The sequence below is a fragment of the Ahaetulla prasina genome, chromosome 5, assembly GCF_028640845.1.
Source record: "Ahaetulla prasina isolate Xishuangbanna chromosome 5, ASM2864084v1, whole genome shotgun sequence".
NCBI classification, from domain to species: Eukaryota; Metazoa; Chordata; class Lepidosauria; order Squamata; family Colubridae; genus Ahaetulla; species Ahaetulla prasina.
This window is the reverse complement of record NC_080543.1, coordinates 101,508,042-101,535,888: the sequence shown is the minus strand read 5'-3', so window position 1 is coordinate 101,535,888 and position 27,847 is coordinate 101,508,042. Positions and strand designations below refer to the sequence as shown.

The 27,847-nt window shown below is 39.9% G+C and overlaps 1 protein-coding gene across 2 annotated transcripts in view; it reads left to right on the top strand.

Annotated features, from left to right (window-relative positions):
- The window catches only part of TMEM255B (transmembrane protein 255B), a 57,469-nt gene that overhangs the window by 8,345 nt on the left and 21,277 nt on the right, over positions 1-27,847 (top strand). For both annotated transcript variants that reach the window (XM_058185224.1, XM_058185225.1), the window contains exons 2-4: positions 4,404-4,546; positions 8,203-8,265; positions 11,476-11,565. In XM_058185224.1, the coding sequence (XP_058041207.1) occupies positions 4,404-4,546; positions 8,203-8,265; positions 11,476-11,565 (296 nt within the window). The remainder of the gene's footprint in view (positions 1-4,403; positions 4,547-8,202; positions 8,266-11,475; positions 11,566-27,847) is intronic.

Sequence of the window (27,847 nt, the reverse complement as noted above, 5' to 3'; positions counted from 1 at the left end):
TCTCTTTGCTATGGCTGGGCATTGCAATTTTGCATAATGCCCAAAGGAGGAAACTTGCAGATGGACCTGGCACTGCTACTATGCATTGCAGATTGAGTTGGCCTGGCCTTTCTCTTCTTTGGGGTTTGTTTTCCATTCATAAATAGAGATTTAGACCTTATCCCACTTTTGAGTGGGGGAAAAAAATCTCAGAAAAGACCTGCAATCAAAGCAATTCAGAAATGATAAGAAGAGGAACCTGCATTTGGGCTCATACTGTACAAGAAGAAAGCTACATACAGGTGCTGGATTTACTTTAGAGGTACATTTATCCATAGTAAGTGGGCAAGTGCCCCAACCTGTGGGAAATCAATAGTAAGGTATCAATGCAACTATATAATAAAACTTGAACTACCTCCATTCCAAGAAATGCATTGTGCATTTATTGCAAAAGTCGATTGGGAATAAATAGGCCACTGATTATTTAATTCATCACCATAGAATGAACCATCTTTTCTTTCCATGTCTTTCAAAATTAGCAACAATTAGCAACAATTCATCACAACCTCTGATAGTAGATATTTTGCTTATTTTTGAGAACTTGCAAACATACTTGTTTTATAATCATATAAAGCCAGTCTTGTGAACTATAATGGATTGAGAATCTTCATGGATGTAACAGAATATGAATGTAATAATTTGCAGGGAAAAGTATTGATCCAGGAAAAGGAAAGATCAGAGAGAAAAAGGAAAGGTCAGCTTTTGTTTTCAGATGGTTATTTTATCATTAATGTGTGAAGGATTTCACCTGAAATCTGAACAATTTTTGTTGCTTCGGAATTCAATTTCAGTTTTCTCAGACTTTTGAAAAAAATACCAACTTTTGGTAATAGCATTAATTGAAAATCTTGTATAAGAGGAAGCATGCTAAAAGTTTCTAAGGAGGATATAACACAACTTTTGTTTATCACCAGAATTCCTGCTTTTCCTTATGTGAAATGCTACTTTTGTAAGAGCCAAACTATGGTAAATATCCCATGTGAATGTAGGCAGTAATTTTCTAGCAGTATTTACATAGAGAGGAAAAACAGCTTGGAAAAGGATATTATAATAGGAAAGCAGCAGTGGGTAGGCCATTAACCTTTCTTAAATTCTTTTCAGTCTTTCAAATAACATAAACTAACCTGATAATGGTTTTATTATTTATACATCTGTGGATTTCTAATATTTAACATATTTTAATGACAAACATAGTGGGTTTAAAGACCTACCTGGCCATAATTTTGTTTAATCTGCCACCCCAATTGTTTCCTCCCCCCAGTTTTAAAGAAAGGATGAAGACAACTTTAATCTGCTTAAATGGCTTCCTTTCACATTCTAAATGCTAGTACTCTGATAATAAGTATTTGCAACACAATCTTTTTCTGTTTGTTGAGAAGTAAGTACTAGTGACACAGTGGGTCCTTTTTTCCAAAGAAAGTTTGCATAAGATTGCAAGTTTAAAATGTCAAAAATTGTTATTTTAAAAAACATATTCCTTTCTAATGCTTCTTAACAGTTAAAACTGTGTTTGCCTCAAGGGTCTGAAAATGAATTCACTTATATAAAACCTGTGAATCATGCTTTCCTTTCCATCCAACTATCTTGCGTTTTCTGTGCATCATCATATTTTAATTACTTATATAAAAATATGTAAAGAATATCTGTCCATCAAGACTCTGTCTATTTATCTGGCAGTAGAATAATTCTCAACAAATTGGACAAGATGGGACTAAATTTCCTGGAGAGGAAGGAGTCAGCAATAGAAAACGGACTTTGAAAATGAGTAGGATTAGGACTTGGCAAGGAAATCCATTTGCCTAATATATCCATATGGAAGACATGGTTTGGTTCTGCAACCCAACAAGACAGACACAGACTTCAGAGGATAATTCGAACTGCAGAAAACACAATTGCTACCAACCTGCCTTCCATTGAGGACCTGTATACTGCACGAATCAAAAAGAGGCTGTGAAAATATTTACAGATCCCTCACATCCTGGACATAAACTGTTTCAACTCCTACCGTCAAAATGATGCTATAGAGCACTGCACATCAGAACAACTAGACACAAGAACAGTTTTTTCCCGAACGCCATCACTCTGCTAAACAAATAATTCCCTCAACACTGTCAAACTATTCACTAAATCTGCACTACTATTAAACTTCTCATCGTTCCCATCACCCATCTCCTTCCACTTATGACTGTAACTTTGTTGCTTGGATCCTTACGATTTATACTGATATTGATTGTTTCCTGATTCCTATGACTATCATTAAGTGTTGTATCATTAAATGTTAAATTTGTACCCTATGACTATCATTAAGTGTTGTGAATGTTGTACCTTGATGAAGGTATCTTTTCTTTTATGTACACTGAGACCATATGCACCAAGACAAATTCCTTGTGTGTCCAATCACACTTGGCCAATAAAAAACATTCTATTCTATTCTATTCTAGTTGGGTAGTGGGTGCTAGTGAGCACCTACTTATGACAGACACACACATACACCCCAGAAATTGCCTACAACCCTGCTCTGGAGTGCCAATGGCAAAACATATGCACACAGACACAGACAAAGTCACAAAACCACATATTGGGTGCTTGGCAACTAGCTCATCTTTATGGCTGGTTGTAGCATTCTGCATTCACATGGTGCAATTTCAACTGCTTTCTGGCAAAAAATACTTCACTTGACTCACTTTACAACCATGGCGTTCATTTGAACAACTACCGCAGAAAGGTCATAAAATCAGGTCAATCATGTGGGTGCCTCAACTTACGACTTACAATGGAAATTCCAGGCTCTATTATGGTTGTAAGTAGAACATCTCTATGCACAGATGCAACACAATTACTTCACTACAGAGAAGAAAATGGACATCTTCTATGGCCACTGCTGATAATAGGGCTGGGAAGAATCCCAGAAACTTTGCTATGAGTGCTTTCTTTCTTGTTTTTAATGGAATACTGTTTTTAAAATTATAAATCTGCCCTTGATTTACTATACATAGAGCATTGGTTTATGATCACTGGTAGAAAAGCCTGTTTGTGATGTGAAACATCCTTAGATGTTTCTTTCTTCAGATAAAAAGCAAATTTAGAGGAATCATGTATCTTAGGAAACAAGGAAAGTATTAGCTCACCTCTGGCATTATGTCACTCTTCCAGTTTACTTTCTGTATCATTTCAGCACAAAAAATAAGGGGGAGGAAATGAAATCAAAGATATCTTGTATTACATAATGTGCCCTGGAATAGAACTGTCCAAGGTCTGATTCTCAATCTAATTTCAGAAGTCATTTAGGTTGGTTCAGGCTTAGGGCAAAATCATTTTTCTGTTTTCCAGCAACTTGTTGCTTGAGAAGGAAGAGGTCCAAGAAAGAAAGACAGAGAAGCAGGGGTGAAATCCAGCAGGTTCTAACAGGTTCTGGAGAACAGGTAGCGGAAATTTTGAGTAGTTTGGCCGGCCCCAGAGTGGGGTGGGAATGGAGATTTTGCAATATCCTCATGCCACGCCCACCAAGCCATGCCCACCAAGCCACACCACACCCACCAAGCCATGCCCACAGAACCGGTAGTAAAAAAATGTGGATTTCACCACTGCATAGAAGGTTGAGAAGGGAGGGAGAAATGAAAGGGATGGCAGAAAAAGAATGATTTCACCCTACTTAGCAGTGTCAAGTAGACAGCAAAATCAAGTGAGCCACTAGTAGAGGATCGGAGTGTTTCATATTTCCTTTGCTTCATCTAGTGTTTTCCAATTTTGGGAACTTTAAAAGATGTGGACTTCAACTCCCAGAATTCCCCAAGTGGGCTATTGGGCAGCTCAGTACAGAACTGACTCGACTATCAAATGAAGTCAGCCTTCAGCAGAAAAAGGCCTCCTAATCTAACGTCCTTTCATGTAGGAATCTAATTTCAGAGATAAGATACTTCTAATTAATAATAATAATAATAATAATAACAACAACAACAACAACAACAACAACAACAGAGTTGGAAGCGGCTTTGGAGGCCTTCTATTCCAACCCCCTACCCAGGCAGGAAACCCTACACCATCTCAGACAGATGGTTATCCAACATCGTCTTAAAAATTTTCAGTATTGGGGCATTTACAATTTCTGCAGGCAAGTTGTTCCACTTATTAATTGTTCTAACTGTCAGGAAATTTCTCCTTAGTTTTCAGTTGCTTCTTTCCTTGATCAGTTTCCAGGAAAGAAGCAATTAGAATTAGAAGTTGCTGTTTCTAAGCTAACACTATCTAAGAAGTTTGACATAAGGCTTCTTGTTAAGAGGGTTGCGTATGAATGAAGCTAACGCACCTGTCCTTTGAGATTAATATAGTTTTAATATTCATTTGCAATGTCTGTTTTTTCACAGGGCACTTCACGAAAAGAAAGAAAACATCTCTTTGGTTCACAGTCGCCCTTTTGGTAGTGTCCGTTTTCATACTGACCATAGGCCTTGCAGCAACCACAAGAACTGAAAATGTAACTGTGGGAGGCTATTATCCAGGAATAATAGTAAGTCTATCAACCCCTGCATTTTAGTTTTTCCAGTATTCATAGTGCATCAAATAAGGCACCAAAAATGTAAAAATGGTCAGAAAAATTGGGTCTGGCTTCACTTATGATGGAAATTCTAGTTCCAATTTTGGTCATATGTTGAAAACTATCTATTTATCTGCCCTTCAACAGATATATAGGTTTTGTGCAATTTGACAATAAATCTACTTCAACCAAGTTTAACGTAATAGAAAGTGTGGATGTAGGTATGAAAGAGCCGTGTCTCAGTTGGGTTATGGCACTGGACCAGTAGAAAAATCTGAGTTTTCTATTGCTGCCTCAGTCATGGAAGTCAGTTAGGTAACTTTAGTCACCTTCTCTTAGTTCTAGGAAAAAGAACTACAAACCATTTCCAAACACGTTGCCTAGAAGATTGCATGTGGTTACCGGTAAACATGTCTAACTCAAAAGAATAAAAAAAGCATGAAATAATGGGAAAATTCATTCCTTATATTAAAAACACTAGTTTGGGACAAGATACAGTATAAAGGACTTTATGGGAAAGATGATTGGGAATGCTTCTATCCAGTTTTGGCTGGCTCATCGATATTTTAGGATCCAAGTTCCCTTTTGGGTGCCTGCTCTACTATTTTTTTAGGCCAGGTAAACCCTTCTTGTGAATCTAGGAGTGAGAATAATCCATGAAAGGATTCCTTTAAAAATATTTTCCTCAGTGGCAGTATTCTGGTGATCATTTTCCTGTCCTGGGAATGTGCACTGGGCTCCATCTTTTATGTGTATGTGTGTGCGTGCTTGTGTGCGTGAGGGTTTTAGAGAGAAAATAAAAAGATGCTTCTTGACCCAATTATCTGATCTTGGTACTTTCCCATTCGATTATATCTACCAATTTCATGTTTTGTAAGAACATCTGTGCAATGTCTCTTTGTTTGCCCACTCTGCTTAAGAGGATTTAACTGGGTCACTCAGGATGCAAGGCTCCATGTCATTTCCTCCTGGCAGTGGGTTGTCTTCAGAGCAGCCAATTTTACTAGTGATGAAGGGAGCTTCTATGTTCATGCCATGTGGCTCAGAATGGCTTCCCTGCTAGCCTTTTCTGTGATGTTGTAGGAAGGATTTCTCAATTCCACTGCTCCATCTTGCAGCATTCAGTTGTGCTGATAAATGCCACCACTATCTTTTGACTGCTATTCTGATTGTCCTGAGTGAGTTTCAGGCCACCCTAACATTGATTCTAGCAGAATCATCAAAACTCCACATAAAATGGTACAGCTAACATGAGCCATGAAGTCCAAAATAGAATAAGTCCTTCCATTGCCACCCAAGCAATGTGTTCTAACAAAATCCAGCTTCTATGAAAGAACCATGTTGAGTCATGAGATCTGCTTCAACTAAGCAAGGAATTAAACAAGGAAACATCGATGTACAGCATGGATCATTATAGAGAAGAAGTGCTCAAAATGACCATAGACCCCAGCATTTAAATCCCCAATTGCCACAGAAAGTTTGATAATTATTATCCATAGCTTTATGCTATAAATAGAAGCCCTGTTAGTAACAAGGCCTATCCATTGAAAGAATAAAAATAACCTATTTTATTTATGGGCCAGTTTTTTCTTTTCAATTCTATTTCCTTTCCTCCTTTCTTTTCATAAATTACGTTTATTTCTCACCATACTTATTATATATAGTTGAACAGATGGATGGATGGATGGATGGATGGATGGATGGATGGATGGATGGATGGATAGATAGATAGATAAATAGATCAAGAGAGAGAGAAAGAGACAGAGAGACAGACAAACAAGCAGACAAACTTTTACTGAACCCATTTTAAGTTATTATAAATGATGTCTCCTAAACTAATCCATCTTGTGTATTTCCTAGAATCTTGTTAGACTCTTGATAAACTTTTTAATTGCAACCTCTTTTATGAAGAGTCTTATAGAGTCTTATATATGTGCTGACCAATTGGCCCCCATCTTCACCCATATTTTCAATAAATCACTAGAGATGTGCTATGTTCCTTCTTGCTTCAAACGCTCTACCATCATCCCAGTGCCGAAGAAGCCCACCATCAAGGAACTGAATGACTACAGACCAGTTGCTCTAACATCTGTAGTCATGAAAACCTTTGAAAGGCTAGTGCTTTCCTACCTGAAAACCATCACGAATCCGCTCTTAGACCCCTTGCAATTTGCATACCGAGCAAATAGATCAACAGATGATGCTGTTAATATGGCTCTGCACTACATCCTACAACATCTTGAGTCTCCAAAGACCTATGCAAGGGTCCTTTTGTAGACTTTAGTTCAGCATTCAATACCATCATTCCAGACATTCTTCTAACTAAGCTAAACCAGCTACAGGTACCGGAACAGACTTGTAAGTGGATCACAAGCTTCCTAACAAACAGGAAGCAGCAGGTGAAGCTAAGATCACATCAAATACCTGTACAATTAGCACAGGGGCCCCCAAGGCTGTGTGCTCTCCCACTTCTCTCTCTGTATACCAATGACTGCATCTCCAATGATCCATTTGTTAAGCTACTGAAGTTCGCAGATGACACAACAGTGATTGGTCTCATTCGAGACAATGACGAATCCGCATATAGACGAGAGGTAACGACTAGCCTTGTGGTGCAACCAAAACAATCTGGAACTGAACACACTCAAAACCGTAGAAATGGTGGTAGACTTTAGGAAAACCCTTCCATACTTCCACCTCTCACAATACTTGACAACACAGTATCAACAGTAGAAACCTTCAAATTTCTGGGTTCTATCATATCGCAAGATCTCAAATGGACAGCTAACATCAAAACATCATTAAAAAGGACAACAAAGAATGTTCTTTCTGCGCCAACTCAGTAAGCTCAAACTGCCCAAGGAGCTGCTGATCCAATTCTACAGAGGAATTATTGAGTCTGTCATTTGCACCTCTATAACTGTCTGGTTCGGTTCTGCAACCCAACAAGAAAAACACAGACTTCAGAGGATAATTAGAACTGCAGAAAAATAATTGCTACCAACCTGCCTTCCATTGAGGACCTGTATACTGCACGAATCAAGAAGAGGGCCGTGAAAATATTTGCAGATCCCTCGCATCCTGGACATAAACTGTTTCAACTCCTACCCTCAAAACGACGCTATAGAGCACTGCACACCAGAACAACTAGACACAAGAACAGTTTTTTCCCGAAGGCCATCACTCTGCTAAACAAATAATTCCCTCAACACTGTCAGACTATTTACTGAATCTGCACTACTATTAATCGTTTCATAGTTCCCATCACCAATCTCTTTCCACTTATGACTGTATGACTATAACTTGTTGCTGGCAATCCTTATGATTTATATTGATATATTGATCATCAATTGTGTTGTAAATGTTGTACCTTGATGAACGTATCTTTTCTTTTATATACACTGAGAGCATATGCACCAAGACAAATTCCTTGTGTGTCCAATCACACTTGGCCAATAAAATTCTATTCTATTCTATTCTATTATAGATAATACTGTATATGTGAATCAGGTTTTCACCTTACCTGGAATGGCACTTTTCATTCTTCTTTTCTTCTTATTTAAAATTAATGACATCTTATAAATGTAGCTAACTTGTCCTGTTTTTTGTGGATTTGCTTTTTGCCCTAGCTTGGCTTTGGATCCTTCCTAGGGATTATTGGGCTGCATCTGGTAGAGAATCGAAAACAAATGGTAAGCAAATAATAAACAGTGTGATTTAAAAATCAGAACATTGATATGGTACTCTGTTTTTCATTCTGTTTCTCTCTACGTATCTCCGTAATTTTATAAGCATTCAATCCATAGCCAATTTGTGTAATATATGCTGTGGTAACAGTATGACTTGTAAAGTACAAAATGGATAATGAAAGAAAGACTAAATGAAGCATTCAAGATAAGCACTACTCATTAAAATCTTCTTTAGAGCTTAATTTTATTATTGTCTATTTTGTTCATGTTTCCTTTGTGAGCCTACAGTTCAACCAGATACAGCATGTTCTGGTTTACAATTCATCCAACACTTTTCTCCTTGTTTGATCCCAGAATCTAATGTGAAAAGGTTCTCTGTCCCTGAGCTATTAACAGTCCTAGCTGGAAGCCATTAATAGTCTTGCACTGTCTAGGCACTGTCTTGCCTAGTGTTTAATTGTCTTCATTATGAAGCATGATTTCATATGTCTTATTTCTTTTTAAAACTCAGTTTAAGCCCTCACTTTATTTTGTGGTAGTGAAATTCTTTCTTTGTTTTTTACTGGGCAGAGAGAAGATTTCCATTTTTTTTCTTTTGTATATTTTTTAAATTTTCAGTGCATTTAGTTTACAGTTTTCATTAGTTTATAATATAAAATACAAAAATACAAAAGCAAACAGTAGGAAAAATAAGGGAGTGAAAGAGGAAAGAAGTGTAGAACAGAAGGGAAAAAAGAAAAAAGGCATTGACTTCCAACTCCCTCTGGTGCAGAAGAATAAAACAGTAACATCAAACCTCAATTTTTTACTTTTACATAAACTTAACCATTTCTATAACAACAAATCTATCTAATCAGTAAAACCGAAAGTCAAAGTTTCGTTTTTCCCCCCACTTCAAGCACAAAGTCAAGAAGAAATTTCCAAGTACCATAGATGAAATCCATTTGTTAACACCCAAAGTCATTGAGAATCGGGTACTCTGCACATTTAATAAATAAAATAATGCTAATGCTGTTTCTTTCTTCTAGCTTCTTCTCACTAGATTCTGTTTGTATAATAACCTGGGGTTCTACAACTATGAGGAAGAGTTAGGCTTATAGTTAGGATTCTACTACCTTTGTTGCCTAAGTTTAATTGTTACTGAAATAAGAGATTGGCACTTTGGATAATATAATGAATTCCTAGAATGCTTGTATGCTCTGAACGTGCTGAGCATCTTTCAAAGCCAATGTTATGATGGTTAAATCAATATGGGATGGGAAAGGGAGGATGTGATTTTTTTATAAGTAGCAAAGTAAACAGACCAACTCTTAGAACAGTCCTAGTTCAGCTTGAGAACCGAACCTGATAGACTGATAGTCCAATTATACTAGGAAAGTGGTCTGCATAATAACATGTGTTAATTGCTGTAAGACTAAGTACAAATTTCATAGTTAATAATAGACATTTTTTCCTTCCAAAATCCTTCCCTTTCCTTTTTTTTTTTTTGCTTTAATTTTGCCTGATGTGTACCAATGATCGAAAAACTTGCAGACCATTGCATGACCCACTGTAGAAAGTAAGGAAGATTATCTTGATGAAGATATATAAATTCAAGGGGGTAAAGCATTTTCTATGTCTAGAATCTTTTGAATCTCTTTGAATTCCAGAATCAGAGTTGTTTAATTATGGTAAATGAGTAGATTTGATTTTTCTTTGATCCTTCTTTTAACAACCATTTAAGGATATTCTCTTTCAATGCCATTTTGAGATATATTTAGGCCACTTAATTTTACTGAAATATTTTCAAGATATTTATTAGAATTCACTTGAATAATAACTTTTCCATAACTTTTGTTACTCTGGATGAACAGGTTGCTTTGAGGCTTTGTTTTGCAGGGAAAAATAATTAAAAATATCCTCCATAAGAGGTGAACTGCAGCTAGGTAATTGCAAAGCCTTTTCTCATTAGAAAACCATTGTAATCATTGTAAGTGCTGCAGCTCAAATAGATATAAATGAATAATGAACATCCAGTACCTGTGATATAATCCTATCCTGTAATGAGACATTTCTTGAGTGAAGGCTCAATTACACCCATGCTCTTTTCGTGGCACCAACCTTTGGAGAGAATAAGGCATAAATTGTATGTCTAGGTGCCTATTGCAATGATAAGCTACCTTAATAGCTGCAGAGGGGCAACCAGGCAAGACACAATGTATTTGATTTTTGCTGTATATGTGGGGGTGGCATTTCAGTGCCCTTCGTTCCCTAAAAGACAGGGCAAAATATTACACTACATTAAATGATTATTAAGAGTCTACCTGCCACTTTTAAATAGTCTGATAATGGTACCAGCTCAAGCAGAAGGCAGGGAACTCCAGTTTACAAATACCCTTCAGTGTTTGGCTATTGTTTATTTGTTTGTTTTTTTGCTTCTCCCCCAGGGGACTCTTTGATAACTATACTGTTTCCCTTCAAAAAATCTGGCTATGCAAACATTGAGAGGCTTTGTACAAACGAATGGAGGCGTTATCTGGGTAGACTAACCTGAGATTGAGGGTTATGATAGAAAACCTTTTATAAGCAAAATGCATTCAATATTATTAAATGAAGCATCTTTAGGAAAATCTTTTTTCTTTAGGAAGATTTTTTTAGGAATCTTTAGGGGAAAAAAAATAAAGCATATAACTTCACAACCGAGATATTTCATGAAGAGTAAAATAGGCTGCATTATTTCAGATAACATACATTTTAATTAAACAAATCACGCCCCCTTCAGAAAATCTATTCCGGTTACTGTCCTCAGTACAGTATTCTCCATGCAGCCACATTTCTGCAGAGGGAAGCATTAAAAATTATGGTCTCCTATCTGTAGGATGGAGTGGTAGATACCACATAATCGTATCTAAACTACTTTGTTTTGATTCTTTGCCATGTGTCTATGTAGATTCTCAGTCATCCAGTTCATGGTTGTCCCAAAGGTGCTGTTTTCAAGAGGCAACTGTTTTATCACATAAAGGGACATTTTTACATGTGTTGCACAGCACAACATATGTGTTCAACGTTTATAGCATGTGCAAGCAATTCTACTTCATAATTCCCCTGATTTTTCCGTATAAGTTGAATGGCCAAATATATTTTAAAAAGTACAGATGCGTTTTCTAATTCTTCATAACTGACTTCCAATGCAAGCATGAAGCGCTAAATTTAAATCAACATTTCTCTTTGTAGCTGATAGCATCCATTGTGTTCATCAGCTTTGGAGTGGTAGCAGCTTTTTGTTGTGCAATCGTTGATGGTGTGTTTGCAGCACGTCATATAGTAAGTATGTGCTTTTGTGTATTCTTCCTCCTTGTTATCATTAAACTCCTTATGTAACCTGTGTAACCAATAACTTCCTTCATGCGATGATGCAGATTTAGACATTTAGCTAACTAGACCTTCATAGGGGCTATTTATAAGAAATCTGCAGTTTTATCTTTCCTATTTAGGTTTACTTAAAAATAGTCACATTAAGCTGATTGGGGCTTATTCCAGAGTGCTGGGTCACACTATATTAAAGAGCTGTTGTCACTAACCTGGTCTCCTGCCTCGTCAATACCCAAACTTAACATTGGCGACGAGGTGGGATCTTGAGGCAGAGCACCAGAACAGAGCTGAACTCACTACGAGAATCAAACCCAGCAAGGTGGCCATGCAGCGATGACCGGCTACACGCCACCCACTCGCTTGACCCTGCCCAGGAGACATGGGGAATATATATGACCCGTTTGAAAGTTTCCTGAGGCAAACGAGCTACAGGAGTCTCCGACAACCGCAAACGGGCTTACTTCATAAGCCACTGTGGGTCAGCAGTCATCGCCGTCGCAGAAGCAGCGGAGCCAACACCGCTACACTCCGTGATCGTGGCAGACCCTTCAGACCCTCCTGAAGAATCACTACGCACCAGCCCCGCCCAAATACGCTCGACGGTACGAGTTTGGGGAGCGAGGCAACAAGAAGGCGAGTCTATCAGCGACTACATGGCAGCCCTGAGACAAGCCTCCAAGCATTGCAGTACCGCGATCTGGACGAAGAGCTGCTGGAACAACTTATACGGGGGTCAGAGACATCCGTTTGAGGAGACGGTTGCTAGCCAAGAGCAACCTGACATAAACGCCTGGACGAAGCCAGAGCCCATGAGATGTCCAACCATGCAGCAGACACCTTACAAAGCGACTCACGCCAATGGCGGGCGCAAAGCCGAGCACAGTCCACCACGAAGAAACCTATCGTGAGTCAACCAGCGAAGAGGAGGAAGAAGTCCACTACACCGGAAAATCGACAAGGAAGACCCGGAGGAATGCGGAAGTTGGGGGCGACATCAGCGCCAAAGATGTAAGTTCAGGGACGCCATTTGCCGGCGGTGTGAAAGGAAGGGCACCTGGCTCAAGTCTGCCGAGCACCCCAACCTTCCGCGAAAATTCAAATCGCCAATCAGAGCGGCTCTGAGTCAGAGATGCAAACCCCACATTCGAAATTTCAAACCAGCCAATCAGAGCGCGAGATCGGCGAGCGCCCGCGATTGGCCAGGAAAGAAAGAGCGAAGTCAAACCGAATGACTGTTACCATAGACCACGCAGCTACCCGCATCGAAGAAAAGATCTTCACAAACCCGACAATTGAAGGCGTACCGTGCCGACTGGAAGTAGACACAGGATCAGCTATCACAATCATGTCCTGGGACACTTTTGTGAAAGCCTTGCCGACATCGCAAAGCGCAAGCTACAGAAACAACGGCCCGGTGCAGGATTACCAGGGCAACCGCATCCCTGTTCGAGGGACAACGACCGTCCGAGGTAAAGTACGGGACATACGAAAAGACCCTGCCCATCACGTTAGTCGAGGGAACCTTGCCAAGCTTGCTGGGGCTAGACTGGTTCCGGGCGTTGGGAATGGGGGTGACTGGCGTCCACCGGAGCGGATGCAACCTGCAAAACGCCCTACTGGAGGAATTCGCAGACGTATTCGAGGACCGTTTAGGCAAGTACAAGGGGACCCCTATCTCCTTCAATTTAGACCCCAAATAGCTCCCATTAGGTTAAAGGCAAGGAGGGTTCCTTTGCACTCAAACCTAAAATCGACAAAGAGTTAGATAAATTAGTCAGCCAGGGATACTAGTGCCAGTTGACCATGCCAAATGGGAGACGCCAATCGTCACCCCTATAAAACCAGACGGGTCCATAAGAATTTGCGCTGATTACAAGGCTACCTTGAACAAAGCATTGCAAAGAGCGCCTACCCAGTTCCAGTAGTGCAACACTTATTGCACTCACTAGGGCACGGACAAGTTTTCGCCAAATTAGACTTGGCACAAGCGCACCAACAGCTACCCGTAGATGCTAGCACAGCTGAGGCCCAGACCATTGTAACGCACCGGGTGCCTTTAAGTGCACCCGTTACAGTTCGGGTGAGTGTGGCCCGGGCTATTCCAAAATTTGATGGAGCGGCTCCTACAAGGGTTACCGGAGTCGTACCCTATTTCGATGATGTGTTGGTATCAGGGAAGATTTAAGAGAACTGGGGAAGCGATTAAGGAAAGTTTTGGCCATTTTAGGTCGGCAGGATTAAAAGTCAAAGCAAGCAAGTGTCAGATAGGGGTCGAATCTGTTGAATTTTGGGCTATAGAATAGACAAAAAGGGATTCACCCACTGAGAGCAAAGTCAAGGCGATAAAGAGAGCCCCAGCACCCAAAAACAAGACAGAACTCCAGGCTTTCCTGGGTCTGGTAAACTTTACCGTGTTTTTAAAAGACAAGGCAACCGTTGCTGAACCGCTGCATAAATTGCTTGGAAAAACACTGTTTGGTCGTGGGAAGTCAGAGAATAGGGCATTTGAGGCAGTAAAAAGTTTGCTATCAAGCGATAGCCTGTTAATACAATACAACAACAGACTGCCGTTAGTATTGGTTTGTGATGCGTCCCCCTATGGAGTAGGAGCTGTACTTAGCCACAGACTCCCAAACGGCACTGAAGCCCCTATAGCGTTCTATTCACGAACGATGTCCCCGGCTGAGAGGAATTACAGCCAGCTAGATAGGAGGCTCTAATAGTGTCAGGGTGAAAAATTTCACGAATACGCTTTTGGGAGAGATTTGAAATTGTCACTGATCACAGACCGCTATTGGGGTTACTGGCTGGCGACCGCCCAACGCCAGTAGCACTCTCACCTAGACTGACCAGATGGACTATTTTTTGACCGCATACTCCTACAAACTGCAGCATCGGCCTGGAAAGGAGCTGGGGCATGCGGACGCATTGAGCAGATGCCCATTGCCAGGGAAATCGAGGACCCACCCGGGCACACCCGTTCTACTAATTGACTCTTTGGACTCGGGGCCAGTCACATCGCAGGAAGTGGCTCGGCCTCCTACCGGGACGTTGTTTTAAGGACTGTAATCAGTTGGGTTCGGGATGGCCCGCTCGCGAGCGTTTCAAAGTTTGTAAAGAAAAAGGGAATTGTCTGTGCAAGGGGTGCCTGCTCTGGGGGATAGGGTGGTAGTTCCAGAGAAGCTGAGAAAAAGTTCTGGAACTCCTGCATGAGGGTCACCCAGGAATTGTGAGGATGAAGGGTTTGGCTAGGAGCTATGTCTGGTGGCCCCTAATGGACAGGGAAATCAGTGACAGGGTTGGCCGATGCCAAGTATGTCAGGAATCCAGACCACTACCACCACGGCCCCAGTTTTGGAGTGGGAGAAACCCCAAGGCCCTTGGTCCCGCATACACATTGATTTTGCCGGCCCTTCCACGGCCAAACATTTCTAATTGTGGTGGATGCATTCTCCAAATGGCTGGAGATCATCCTAATGAAATCCACAACCGCGAGCTGTCATCTCAGCACTAAAACACCTTTTCGCCACGCACGGGCTACCGGACACCCTCGTGTCCGATAACGCCCACAGTTCACCGCAGCATTATTTGAAGGGTACCTGGCTGAAGAGGGCATCCGACATGCCCTCTCAGCGCCGTTCCACCCGCGTCGAACGGCCTTGCTGAACGTTTTGTCGCGAAAGAAGCGCTATCACGGCGGCCCCGGCGATTGGCAGGCACAATCGACGATTCCTAACCGTCAACACAGGACCCCTGTGTGGCCACCGCCGCAGCCCAGCCGAGCTATTAATGGGCGGAAGCTACGGTGCCCGCTAGACCGGCTACACCGAACTACGACAGGACGGGTTCAAAACAAAACCAGATAGAATCCGAGAGTTAAACATAGGAGACTCGGTGTGGGCACATAATTACAGCGACGGCCCTAACTGGAAGAGGGGATAGTCATAGACAAACGGGCCCCAAATCTTATCTAGTGGAACTAGACGATGGCAGAATCTGGAGGCGCCACATAGATCAATTAAGAAACAGATTGAGCGATAAGGCAGAATTAGGCGAGAACAGCCCTGACTATGATTTAATTAACCCCACAGCTGACTGGAGCCAAGAACAAACAGAAAGCGTAAGCAAAGAACCAAACAGAGACTTATCTGAGTCAGGCGAGGTCCAGCGACACCCTCCGGTCCCTCTAGAGGACAGCAGGTCCGAGCCGGCGAATAATCCAGGGCCGGATGGCGGGAGGAGGAGCTCAGAGGAACGAAAAGTCCCTCCGCAAGCTCGACTCAACTCCAGTGGAACTGCGAGGTCCGGGAGAGTCAGGAGACGCCCACGTACCTGCAGGACTACGAGAGAAGTAATATGCAAATATTGGCAAAGTGCCTTCTGGGAGGGAAGGAGTGTAATGTATTACTGTAAGTTTTGGCGGGAGTTTTAGGCGGAAATATCTCGTTCTGATTGGATGCAGCCTCAGGCTGAAGTGTATATAAGGAGAGGTTTTTCTCCAGAGTTTTGCTGGGTCACACTATATTAAAGAGCTGTTGTCACTAACCTGGTTTTTAAAATTTTAGGCAAGTATAATAAGTTTTTTAATTCTGCATTTTATAGGTTATTGTCTAGTCTGTTTTTATTTGCCTGTACACCGCCCTGAGTCCTTCGGGAGAAGGGCGGTATAAAAATCTAATAAATGAATGAATGAATGAATGATATAAAAATATAAAGCAGGTTTGTTTTTTTCACGTGGACAAGTCGCAAGAATTTTAGTTTCTTATATTGTGTAAGTTCTGAACATTTTGCATGATGAATTTAAACCACTATTTGTCCTTGGTAAAAGTTGAAGCATAAGCAGGAAGGTCTGCAGGACAAAAAAAAGTCAATATGGTAGGTACAACAATGTAGTTGAAGCTCTGCCTGTTTTTCAAGTGGGTTGGATATATTAAAAAAAAGACCTTTTTTTAATATAGCCCACCCCGCTGCCATCATGACTTATTTATTTTGCCATATTCTGTGGATACCTCCAAGCCTAAAGTGAACAGTGGGGATCAGAACCTCAGTTCAAAAATAACCAATGGGACAGGTATAGGGAAATGAAAGGCAGCTGATGATCCTTCAAAGTGAGACACTTGGTGACATTTGCATGAAGAGAAACAGTGTGAGATGTTTCTTAATGATTCATTAAAACAGAGCTCATGTCCACTGAGACTGAAGGGTAACTGGCCAAGTGAGGCAGACATAGATTTTTGATTCTGAATACTTAAGGTATCTCTTTAACTATTAACTGTGATTTTCAAATATTAAAGGCATCTGAAACGTACTGCCTTTGCTGATCCAACATGTCAAATATGTTTCCTTGCTTTTGATTGTTTGCCATTCAGCCTCCACCCAATTCAATACTGTCCAGATAAATCACACCCATCTGCAACCATAGTTCTCTTGCTGGAATGGATTGCACCAGATGCCCCTCTTGGCAATCCTTGCTTGAGTTTGTATAAGTTACCTGGCCTATCCACGTGTAGCCTTGATAAGATCGTAGGACTTATTTGCTTGACCAATGATATAAACCAGATTATACAATCAGTGGGAGCAAATGGAATCACCTCATTTGGAGTTCCTCTTCATACCATTAAAAAAAAAAATCTCCATTAGGATCATGATTACCTTAGTATGTCACTTTCCATGTCTGTCTTGGATTGCAATAGGAATGGATGCTTGAGATTCCAGAAAACTCTGCTTAGATATTGTGCAGTTTAGAGATAAACAAAACAGAGCTATATATTTTCTGTCCCTTTAGTCCCACTTGTATACCTTTATCAAAAGGAAACCTCATCTCACATACCATGAAATGAATAGTTGGAGCTGGAAGAAAAAAGAGTTGCTTATACCATGGCAGAATACTGTTTAGCATTAGAAAGAGGAGTATGTGAGGAAAGTCCTACAATTTTTTGAAAAATATAAAATAACATGATGGCATAACAAAGACTTTCAGACTTTTCCAGAGAATGGAACTTTTCTCCTCAAAATCTGGAGGAAGTGATGATTTTTGGATTTATTGATTAATAAGAGGAGAATATGGGGAGAAGGGAATCATATAATTTTGAAGGGGAGACATGGCTTCAAATATATTTATAACTGCAGTGAAGAAAACTGGAAGTTGTTTCTTTAACTTTTTTCTGTTTTCTGCTTCCTTTTTTTCCTTTTCATTGCTTTAACACTTTCTTCCCCTTTTTTCTGTATGTTGACTTGCAATTCCCCTCAGAATGTCTGACCAGGAGGGGTAGGCTTTTGAATGTCAGCTGACATTCTGCTGTGCCTCAGTGTTTAAGAAAATAAAAATTCTCTGCAAAGAACTAAAGGAGAAAAATTATCTGTTCCTTGAAGATAATTTTTTGTTTCTTTGTTTTTCATCTTAGTCGCTTATAGACAGTTTTTCTTTAATCCTTTATAGAATTTTTTTTCTCCTCTTGTGGAAAGTTTTCCATTAAGGACTAAGAGAGAAAAACCCTCCATCATTTTCAGAATTTCCCCCCTCTTTTAGTCCTGCAGATTCCATTCAAATCTTCACCAAACCCTAGGGGTCCATGGAACCCCCCCTTTTTTTTAAAGTATATAATGAATTGCTAATGTCAAATGAACCATGAACGCCTTTAACCTTGGGGCTTTACTTGGCACTTTACTGTGATTTCTTTAGCAAGAGCTGGAATGAAAACTGCCAGCGCTATCCATTTTTGCCAGTATATCCCTATTTTAAACACAGGAAAATATGTTTTCCTTGATTTTTTTAAAAGAACATCAGGAATAATGTAAGTTTAGTATCTTTTCATCTCAGTGATAGGTGCTTTTGTTTTATTTTGTTTTTTAAAGATGATGAATTAGAAGAAAACTTGATAAATAAATAGCAGAAAGGAAATATCTGCATGTATCTTTGTCTATATCTATGTCTATACAATGATTTGTCCAGTTCAGAAGAAAAACACTTCACTTAAGAAAAGCACTTTAAAAATTAGAAACGGATGTAAAGGTAGCTTGGTTTAATGTATTCCTGTTATATTTCAGAATTATAGTACTTGTAATTTGCTTTTATTTCCATCAAGCATCTGTGTATTTGAACCCACCATTCATCTTTAAAAACAACTGAAATGCCTGAATCGGATGAAACAAATGCAACTGAAAGTAGCATGTAATGATGTTAGTGCAGATAAAAAGGAAAATTACAGGAACCTATTATGCATGAATTATGTTGTTTTCACATATATTGTTACATAGCAGCGACACTGGGCCTTACATGCTGCAAACAGATACCCTTGCAGAACAAACAAAACAAAACAATTTCTCTTCTGTACCCAGCATTGCCCTCCTTAAAAGAAAAGAGATAAAACTTTCAAGTGATACTTCTTCAATAATTGATAAATGTATAATTGGGTAGCCAATGAAATGGAGAACAGCTCATATAGAACTATACTGTGTGTTTATTATGCCGTTGGAAACATATATGGAAAACTTCACTGCTGCTGCGAGAGAGGCAGAATAGAAGGTAAAGGTAATACGAACTTCCAAAGAAACTAAAGAGGGTAAACTAAGCCAGGAGGGAAGGCATTTGGTAGCTTGAATGAATGAGAATTTGAGTAGAGAACGATTGTATTGCAATATTTAAACAGTCTGTTATTTTATAAATGAATGAATAGTACAGAAGTGTTTCATTGTAAATTTTATACTAGAACAAATATGCATAAATGTTTAATAAATAATAAAGGCAAGGAGTAAACCAGGTGGGATGCTGGTTGAATTTCTTCATGATAGGCTTTTACTCAAACAGGGTCAAGGAATAAGGGATATAATTCTTTCCAAAACTTAAAGGCTTATGTACGCCGGTTGATCTCTCCAAAACAGACCAACAACCACTTCTGGAAAGCAGAAAGGGACATTGCTTCCTTTAGTCCCCAACCCATCATCAGAGTTACCTCGGGATATACTTTTCTGCTCCACTTCCCAAATAGGCCTTTCCAGGTTGTCACGTTCCTGTCCATTTGTTGCAAGTGAACCCCAGCAGTTGGCTACTTTACAAACACAGAAATACACCTTCAAACTGATTCAATGCTTTGTATAGTCCGTTATACCTTTCAGAGCTATCCTTCCCATGGAATAGCACAAAGATTATAACTCTTACTTTGTAAGTGGAAGGTTGCTCATTTGGAAGAACCTGGTAGGGAAAAAAAGCACTGGGAAAAATAGGAAGCCCAGGAAAAGAACAAAAAAGTTTCTGACATATCTTGAACCAGAAACCTTCTGTATACATGATAAATAAGAAGCAATATTTAAAAAACTGCATGTATATGTATGTTGATGCTTTAATTTTATATGTATAAGTTCAGTTTAACTTTGTGTATAAAAATATGCATGAGTATATTCCAGAGGTGGGATTCAGCAGATTTCTGATCAGTTCTGGAAACTGTTAGCAGAAATTTTGAGTAGTTCGGAGAACCAGTAAATACCACCTCTGACTGGCCCCGCCCCCATCGATCCTCTGCCTCCCGAGTCCCAGCTGATTGGGAGGAAATGGGGATTTTGCACTAACTTTCCCCTGGAGTGAGGAGGGAATGAAGATTGTACAGTATCCTTACCCTGCCCTGCCCACCAAGCCACACCCACAGAACCAGTAGTAAAAAAATTTAAATCCCACCACTGGTATATTCATACACACATGCATATTGTATATCTGGTAAGATTCCTCTACAACTGTCCCCAACAGGAAGTAAGGTGGCTCCTTTGTAAAACAGAAAAATGGGAAAGCCCAAAGTGAGTTCATGGTGGTCTGTAGCTGGACTGAATAGTTTGCAAGCCATTGCCACAATGTTTCAATCTGAACAGGATTTTCTTAAAATGGTTTAATAATAGGTTGGCATAAGCATAACACGGAAGTGCTAACGTGTCCTAGGACTGCCAAAGCCTGTTTGTTGAAGAAGGCCCCATTGAGTCTGTAACAATTTAGTTTTGCTTTTATGTAAAAAATATGGAAAAATGGGTGGGTGGAAATCAAAAGGAAGACTGAAAAAGTTGTGATTGGGCAAGACATGAGTAGTAAAAAGCAAAATCAGCTCCAATGTAGAGCAGGCCAGGAAAGAGACTCCTGCAAAGTATCAAACTGCTGTGGCCCTCAGTTAACAGAGGTAACTGGGGCCAAGAATTCCATTGCTTAGCAACGGTCATAAAGTATAATGCCACGTCACTGTGTTCATGAGCAGTTCTGGCACTTCTAGTTGCAATTGTTAGGCTGTCGTTGGGTGCTGAGTCACATGATCACCAGTTACAACCTCCTGCTGGCTTCCCCATTAAAACAGTTTGTCAGAAGTCAGCAGCAGAGATCACAAATGGCGATCACATGACCGCAAGAGCCCTATGCACGGTCACTCATGCTCTCGTTACCTCTCGCCTGGACTATTGCAATGCTCTCTACATGGGGCTCCCCTTGAAGAGCACCCGGAGACTCCAGTTAGTCCAGAATGCGACTGCACGGGTTATTGAGGGAGCGGTTCGGAGCTCCCATGTAACACCTATCCTGCGCAGACTGCACTGGCTGCCTGTTGTCTTCCGGGTGCGCTTCAAGGTGTTAGTTACTACCTTTAAAGCGCTTCATGGCTTAGGACCGGGATACCTACAGGACCGTCTACTGCCAATGTCTATCTCCCAACGACTGGTGCGCTCTCACAGAGAGGGGCTCCTCAGGGTGCCGTCAGCCAAGCAATGTCGGCTGGCGGCCCCCAGGGGGAGGGCCTTCTCTGTGGGGGCTCCTACCCTATGGAACGAGCTTCCCCCTGGACTCCGACAAATACCTGACCTTAGGACCTTCCGCCGCGAACTTAAAACCTACTTATTTCGTCTTGCTGGACTCGCTTAAATTTTAAATCATCGAATTGATTTTATGGGTTTTAAATTTTTTGTAAATTTTAGAGGGTAATATTTTATCTATAAGTAGCCATATCAAATAGGTTTTTTAAGGGTTGTTCTTAGTTTTGTATTGTTGTTTTTTCCTTAATTTTATTCTTGGCTGTACACCGCCCTGAGTTCTTCGGGAGAAGGGCGGTCTATAAATAAAAATATTCTATTCTATTCTAAGAGGCTGCAATGTAATTGTGGACTGCCTGCCTGAATTGCAATCACGTGACTGCAAGGATGTGGAGGCAAGCCCCAACTTCAAAGATCAGTAGTATGGGTTCTTGCTTGGCACTGTCATAACTTCCAACAGTCTCTAAAGAAATGGTTGTTAACTGAAGACTACTTGTACTTTTATTGGGATGGATTATTGAAACAGAATTTTGCAGCAGAATCTTTACTCCTCCTACCTTACATTCCTGTGAAATGAAGGAGGCATCCATCTGAAGTATTGTCTCCACCCCTCAGATTGTGTTGGGCTTGAGACAGAATCTTTGCCTCCTCACTCTGGAAATGAGTTTGGCTTAGTTCCCTCATGGTCATCTTCTTTACTTTCTATGAGTGTTGGTATAAATTAAATTTGGTTAGATCTTTTGCAGTTATGTTTTTTTGCTTTCTGTTTTTTCTGCTTTTTGCTTTCTGTTTTTTCTGCCTTCGATGTCATATTCCTTTTGTGTAAAGATGTGTATCCCCCAAAGAATCAATATGTAGGTATGCAGTTTTAGGCCACCGTTCATTAATGATCTCAAATAAGGACGTACAACCTCTCTATTTCTGCTACTACAGAAAAAATAACGTGATCTGCTGAATCAGGGGTTAGTAGCTGAGGTTATCATATTTCAACACAGAAAAAAAATCATTGGAGAGGCGTTCGTTTAGGTAAGGCACCGCAATCCACACAAAGTTTACTTACTGTTGCTTGCCCACTTCAGTGGACTTGGGAAGAGTTCATTAGTAGTTATAGTTGCTTCTCCCAGGCCTGAGTCAGTATCCTGCATCCAAAGATTTGGCCCCTGACAAACCATTGTTTGTGGGAAAGCAACATGTGTTTTTTGCAAGTTGGCCAGGCATTTGCAGAATGAAATCTCTGCTAGGAAACCCCTGTTTGGCATTCATATTGATCAGTCTGTAAAGACCTAAATTAACATTTATGGGATGAAATGTACATTTCTGCAAGCAAAATCACTGTTTGTACTCTGATAGTATTTTTGGCATTAACAGTGACAACAGTACTGATCTCTCAGTCTCTTTCTCTCTCTTAATAGAACACAAGCACACACACACACACACACACACACACACAATGCCCCAAATTAAGAAAAAGCAGTACTTAAACACCCAAACCTCAGATTATACTGCATTTTCTGGGCCTCACATGAAGCTGTACCTCACTTTCAATGTTTGCTTTCTTTCACACATTATCAGGGCAATGTATTTTTATAGAAACTATGGAGCGCAATGACCATCCCCATTTTCTTTTGAATAATATATGATTTTATTTCATACCCAAATACCTGCAACAGGGTCTCTAAATCTAGGCATCTGGGCATGATATTTCTTTCACACTGTACAGCTGAGATAAAAAGATCAATCTGACCCTATTTATAACTTCACATACAACATTCATCAGCTATTAGGGCTGGCCATCTGTCTCAACTACCTCTTGCTTTTTCCCTGGGTACAAGATAAAACTGACAGTTTGGTTAGAAAAGAAGGAAAAAACCATACCCAAACATTTTTTTAAAAAAATAAAATAAAATGCATAGTCTGGTACACAGAATAACAGAGTTGGAAGGGACCTTGGAGGTGTTCTAGTCCAACCCCCTGCTCCGGCTGAAAACTCTAAACCAGGGGTCTCAAACTTGCGGCATTGTCATCACGTGACATATCGCGACTGGCTGTTCCCAACAAGACCTTCTATCCCTTTCCCTTCCTGAGCAAATGCTGAGATGAGTGGGTCTCTCATCACTCACTAACATGGACCATGAACTACAGTGTGAACTATTCTGAACCAATGCAGCACTGTTTCATGCAGATCCCGTTAATTACTGATTGCAACCAACAGACCAAAGAAATTGTAGTGTGCCTATCTTAGACAGGGAATAGTAGCTAGGACTCTTGATACTGTTCTGTTGAATCAGCAAGCAGGAATGATGAGATGCACAGTTTATACAGATAGTCCTTGACTTACAGAAGTCCGTTTAGTAGCCATTCAACATTACAACAGCACTGAAAATAGTGACATGACCATTTTTCATACTTACAACCATTGCAGCATTCCCATGATCACATTGGAATGCTTGACAGTTGACTCATATTTATGATGGTTGCAGTGTTCCAGAGTCATGTGAGCATCTCTTGTGACCTTCTGACAACCAAAGTCAATGTGGAGGCCAGATTCACTTAACAACAGTGTTACTGGTTTAACAACTGCAGTGATTCACTTAACAAATATGGCAAGAAGAGTTGTAAAATTGGCAAAACATAGTTAACAGATTTCTCACTTAGCAACATAAATTTTGGGCTCAATTGTGGTTGTAAGTTGAGGACTACCTGTATTGCAGTTTTATTGATTCCAAGAATCTTCATATTGCATGCCACTTGGAAATGTCTTTAGCATCCTTGCTTCTTTCAGGCCTAAAAAGATCTAAATGGCTTAATTTGCCACACTAGAATATGGCATTTCCCCATTCAAATAATAATCTTGTGATTATTATTATTTTTTTATTTACATTTATATCCCGCCCTTCTCCAAAGACTCAGGGTGGCTTACAGTGTGTAAGGCAATAGTCTAATTCTATTTGTATATTTACAGAGTCAACTTATTGCCCCCCCAACAATCTGGGTCCTCATTTTACCTACCTTATAAAGGATGGAAGGCTGAGTCAACCTTGGATCTGGTGGGACAAGAACCTGCAATAATTGCAGGCTACTGTATTTTAATAACAGGCTATCTTACAGCCTGAGCCACCACGGCCCTTGTGGGGTCCTTTATATAAATGACTTTTGCGATCATATTATAAGCAACTGTGTTCTCTTTGCGGATGATGTAAAACTATTCAACACCCACTGACAATGCTGCTACTCTACAAAAAGAACTTGACTATGTGTCAGAATGGTCAAACAATTGGCAACTCCAAATCTCAACCAACAAATGCTCTGTCTTACACATTGGCAAAAAAAAATCAGAACACAAAATACAAGCTGGACGGATATGTCCTAACAGACGACCCTCACTCTGTCAACGACCTTGGAGTACTCATCTCAAATGATCTAAGTGCAAGAGCTCACTGTAACAGCATTGCTAAGAAAACATTAAGAGTTGTTAACCTGATCTTGCGTAGCTTCTTCTCCGGTAATATTGAACTGCAAACTAGGGCATACAAAACTTTTGCCAGACCAATTCTTGAATACAGCTCATCTGTCTGGAACCCGCACTGCATATTGAGCATTAATACAATCAAACAAGTACAGAGATATTTCACAAGAAGAGTCCTCCATTCCTCTGCTCGCAACAAAATACCTTATGCCACCAGACTCGAAATTTTGGGCTTAGACAACTTAGAAATTTACCGTCTTTGGTCTGACTTAAGCATAGTACATAAAATCATCTGCTACAATGTCCTACCAGCCAATGAATACTTCAGCTTCAACCAAAACAATACAAGAGCACATGATACATACAAACTCATGGTAAACCAATCCAAACTAGACTTCAGAAAATACGACTTCAGTAACAGAGCGGTCAATGCCTGGAATGCACTACCTGACTCTGTGGTTTCTTTCCCAATCCCCAAACTTTAACCTTAGAATGTCTACTGTAGACCTCACCACATTCCTAAGAGGGCTGTAAGGGGTGTGCGTAAGTGCACCAGCATGCCTAATATTTTCTTTTATTTACCCTGTCCTAATGTTTTCTTTTATTCGTATCCTTTTTATGTATTTATAATTACGTTTACACTTGTATCTGTCATAAAATACATGCTTGACGAAAATAAAAATAAAAAAATAGATGCTCTCTGGGCTTGGTGGGTTTTTTCAGACATTTCATTACCAAACTAGATAACATTATCAGTGCTAGAAGGGAGTGCAATCTACCACTAATGATATTTATTACCTTGTTTGATAATGAAGCCACAAAGGATCCCACAGTTCAACCCTGAACTGCAAGTATTCTCTTCTATCAGTAATCTTCCATGAATGTTGCCATCTGGTGGATTTATTTTGCAATAATAGCAAGTGTCCAAAATAACTTTCCCCCACTTTTCTACAACATCTCTTATAAGGATTCCCAAAATTTCTTAGTTCACGTCACTGTCAGTGTCTCAGTGATTTTTTTCACAACACCCCAAAAGGTTCCCAAACTGTTGACTGGGAGTTGAAGTTCACAGGTCTTAAAATGACCAAGTGTGGACATCCCTGATCTAGAGCATAAAACAGAATGGAAATTTGAGTCAGTGAAGTGCAGGCATCATGCTAATTGGTGATTTTGTTTTAGGAAAAAATGTTTTTAAAAATTAGGTTTTATCTAGCTTGTTCATACAAGCCCATTCTTTTTTTAACCTATTAATATATTTTAGAAATGCCAATGGCTTCAGAAAAAAAAGTGTTATCACCTTTATCTGAAGGTACAATTTCCTTCATAAATAATAAGGTAGTAGGAAGATGAATTTAAATAATATATAATCCGTATCAATTGAATTAGCAAGTTGCTTTAAAAGAAAATGTTCTGTGTATTTTCTCTCTTTACTGGTGCTGATAATACAAAATCCTTGTACATTATTTTTAATGTTTCTTTTCTTAGTGAGTCATTAATGTGAGTCACAGTAGCTTTTAAAAACATTAACTGAGTTTATTTACCAGTAATAGTATGCTTTCAAACTGCAAATTTAATTTTTCTTTAAAATATTTAGTCTGCTTTGTTCATTCTATTTTATTGAGGATAGATTAAGTTTTAAAGCAGAATGTTCTGTAGTTTAAATGTAAAAACTGGGTGGGATGTTGACTGTTCTTTTGCTTTGGTTCATAACCTATCTTGAAGTAGACGGTACTTTTTACTATCTTCCTTTGGCCTAAACGAAAGCAGCTATTAAGTGCAAAGCCCAGCATTTCAATTAAAAATAGGCAATCATTAACAAGCAAGCAAGTTGGCCTTTGCTTAGACAATGGGCAAGTTAATACAAGCAGACTGTAAGTTGCAGTTTATAACTGGAAGACAAAGGGGATCGGCATGTTTAAAATCTTAAAGATCTACTTTCCTAATGATGTCCAGGTGATGCTAATCAAAGCCATGGTGCAGCTGTTGCGGTATTTCTTCTTCCTTAAGAAATAGAAGCTAAGGAGAGCACAGGAGAACTACCAGTAGAAGATAATGTCACCTGGACTGTGTGTAAAATTCCATGCATGATTCAGGTGATGTCCACTAAAGTATTTTCTAGAACCATCATCATCTAGGCAGAAATTGGGGAGCTTCTTTCTTTCAGGTGCAACATTCCTTCCTTCAGGCAAAATTTAGATACTCTTAAAATTAGCCCAAAATGGGGGATACCATTATCTCAGAGACAAAGTCATTTTTTTCTTCATTCTGACATGAAGATACTGCCTTTCATTTTCCTCAAGCAATGGAAGACAAACCCTACTCTTACCAGAAAACTGAACTGAAGATTTGAAATTAAGCCCAGGTGACATGCAATTTTAGAGCTATGATTCCTCACCCTCAATCTTGTTAGAAGAAATATCCATCTGATTCTGTTCCAAATGGGGAGAAAGACACTGTAAACATGGAGGCTGATTGGAAAGATGGTTTATTGAGGGACAGGACCACATGGGTTTGAAGTCCCGGGCAGCTGACCACATGGAGTGGAGAGTGAGAATTATTTAGACCCTCTCTTGGGCCTTGCCCTTGAGCTTCCTGTTCCTGCGGCAAGAGCATGTATTCTATTGGTTGCTGTAGGCAGACTCCCATGTGGCCATGTGGGATTAATTTGTCTAAGTCAAGTTTGAAGCCTGCTGGGTGATGCAATGAAGAGGCTTGTGTTCTGAAAGGGAGTTGGGCCATTCCTATTGTGTCTTAAAGGCTTTCCTGGTTTGGATCTTGAATGAGGGCTGATCCTACCATTCTACCTAATTCTGCCTTTGTTCAAAATATCCTGTCTTGAATGGACTACCAAATCTGCATTTCTAAAAGCCGGCCTCATCTTATTATCTGCTTGGGGGCAGGGGACTATGGTTCTGAGTTTCTGTCTCCCTTAAGATTTCTATTTCTCTTTTAGGGGAAATATAATACTCTGCCTTTTTAATATTTCCTAAAATA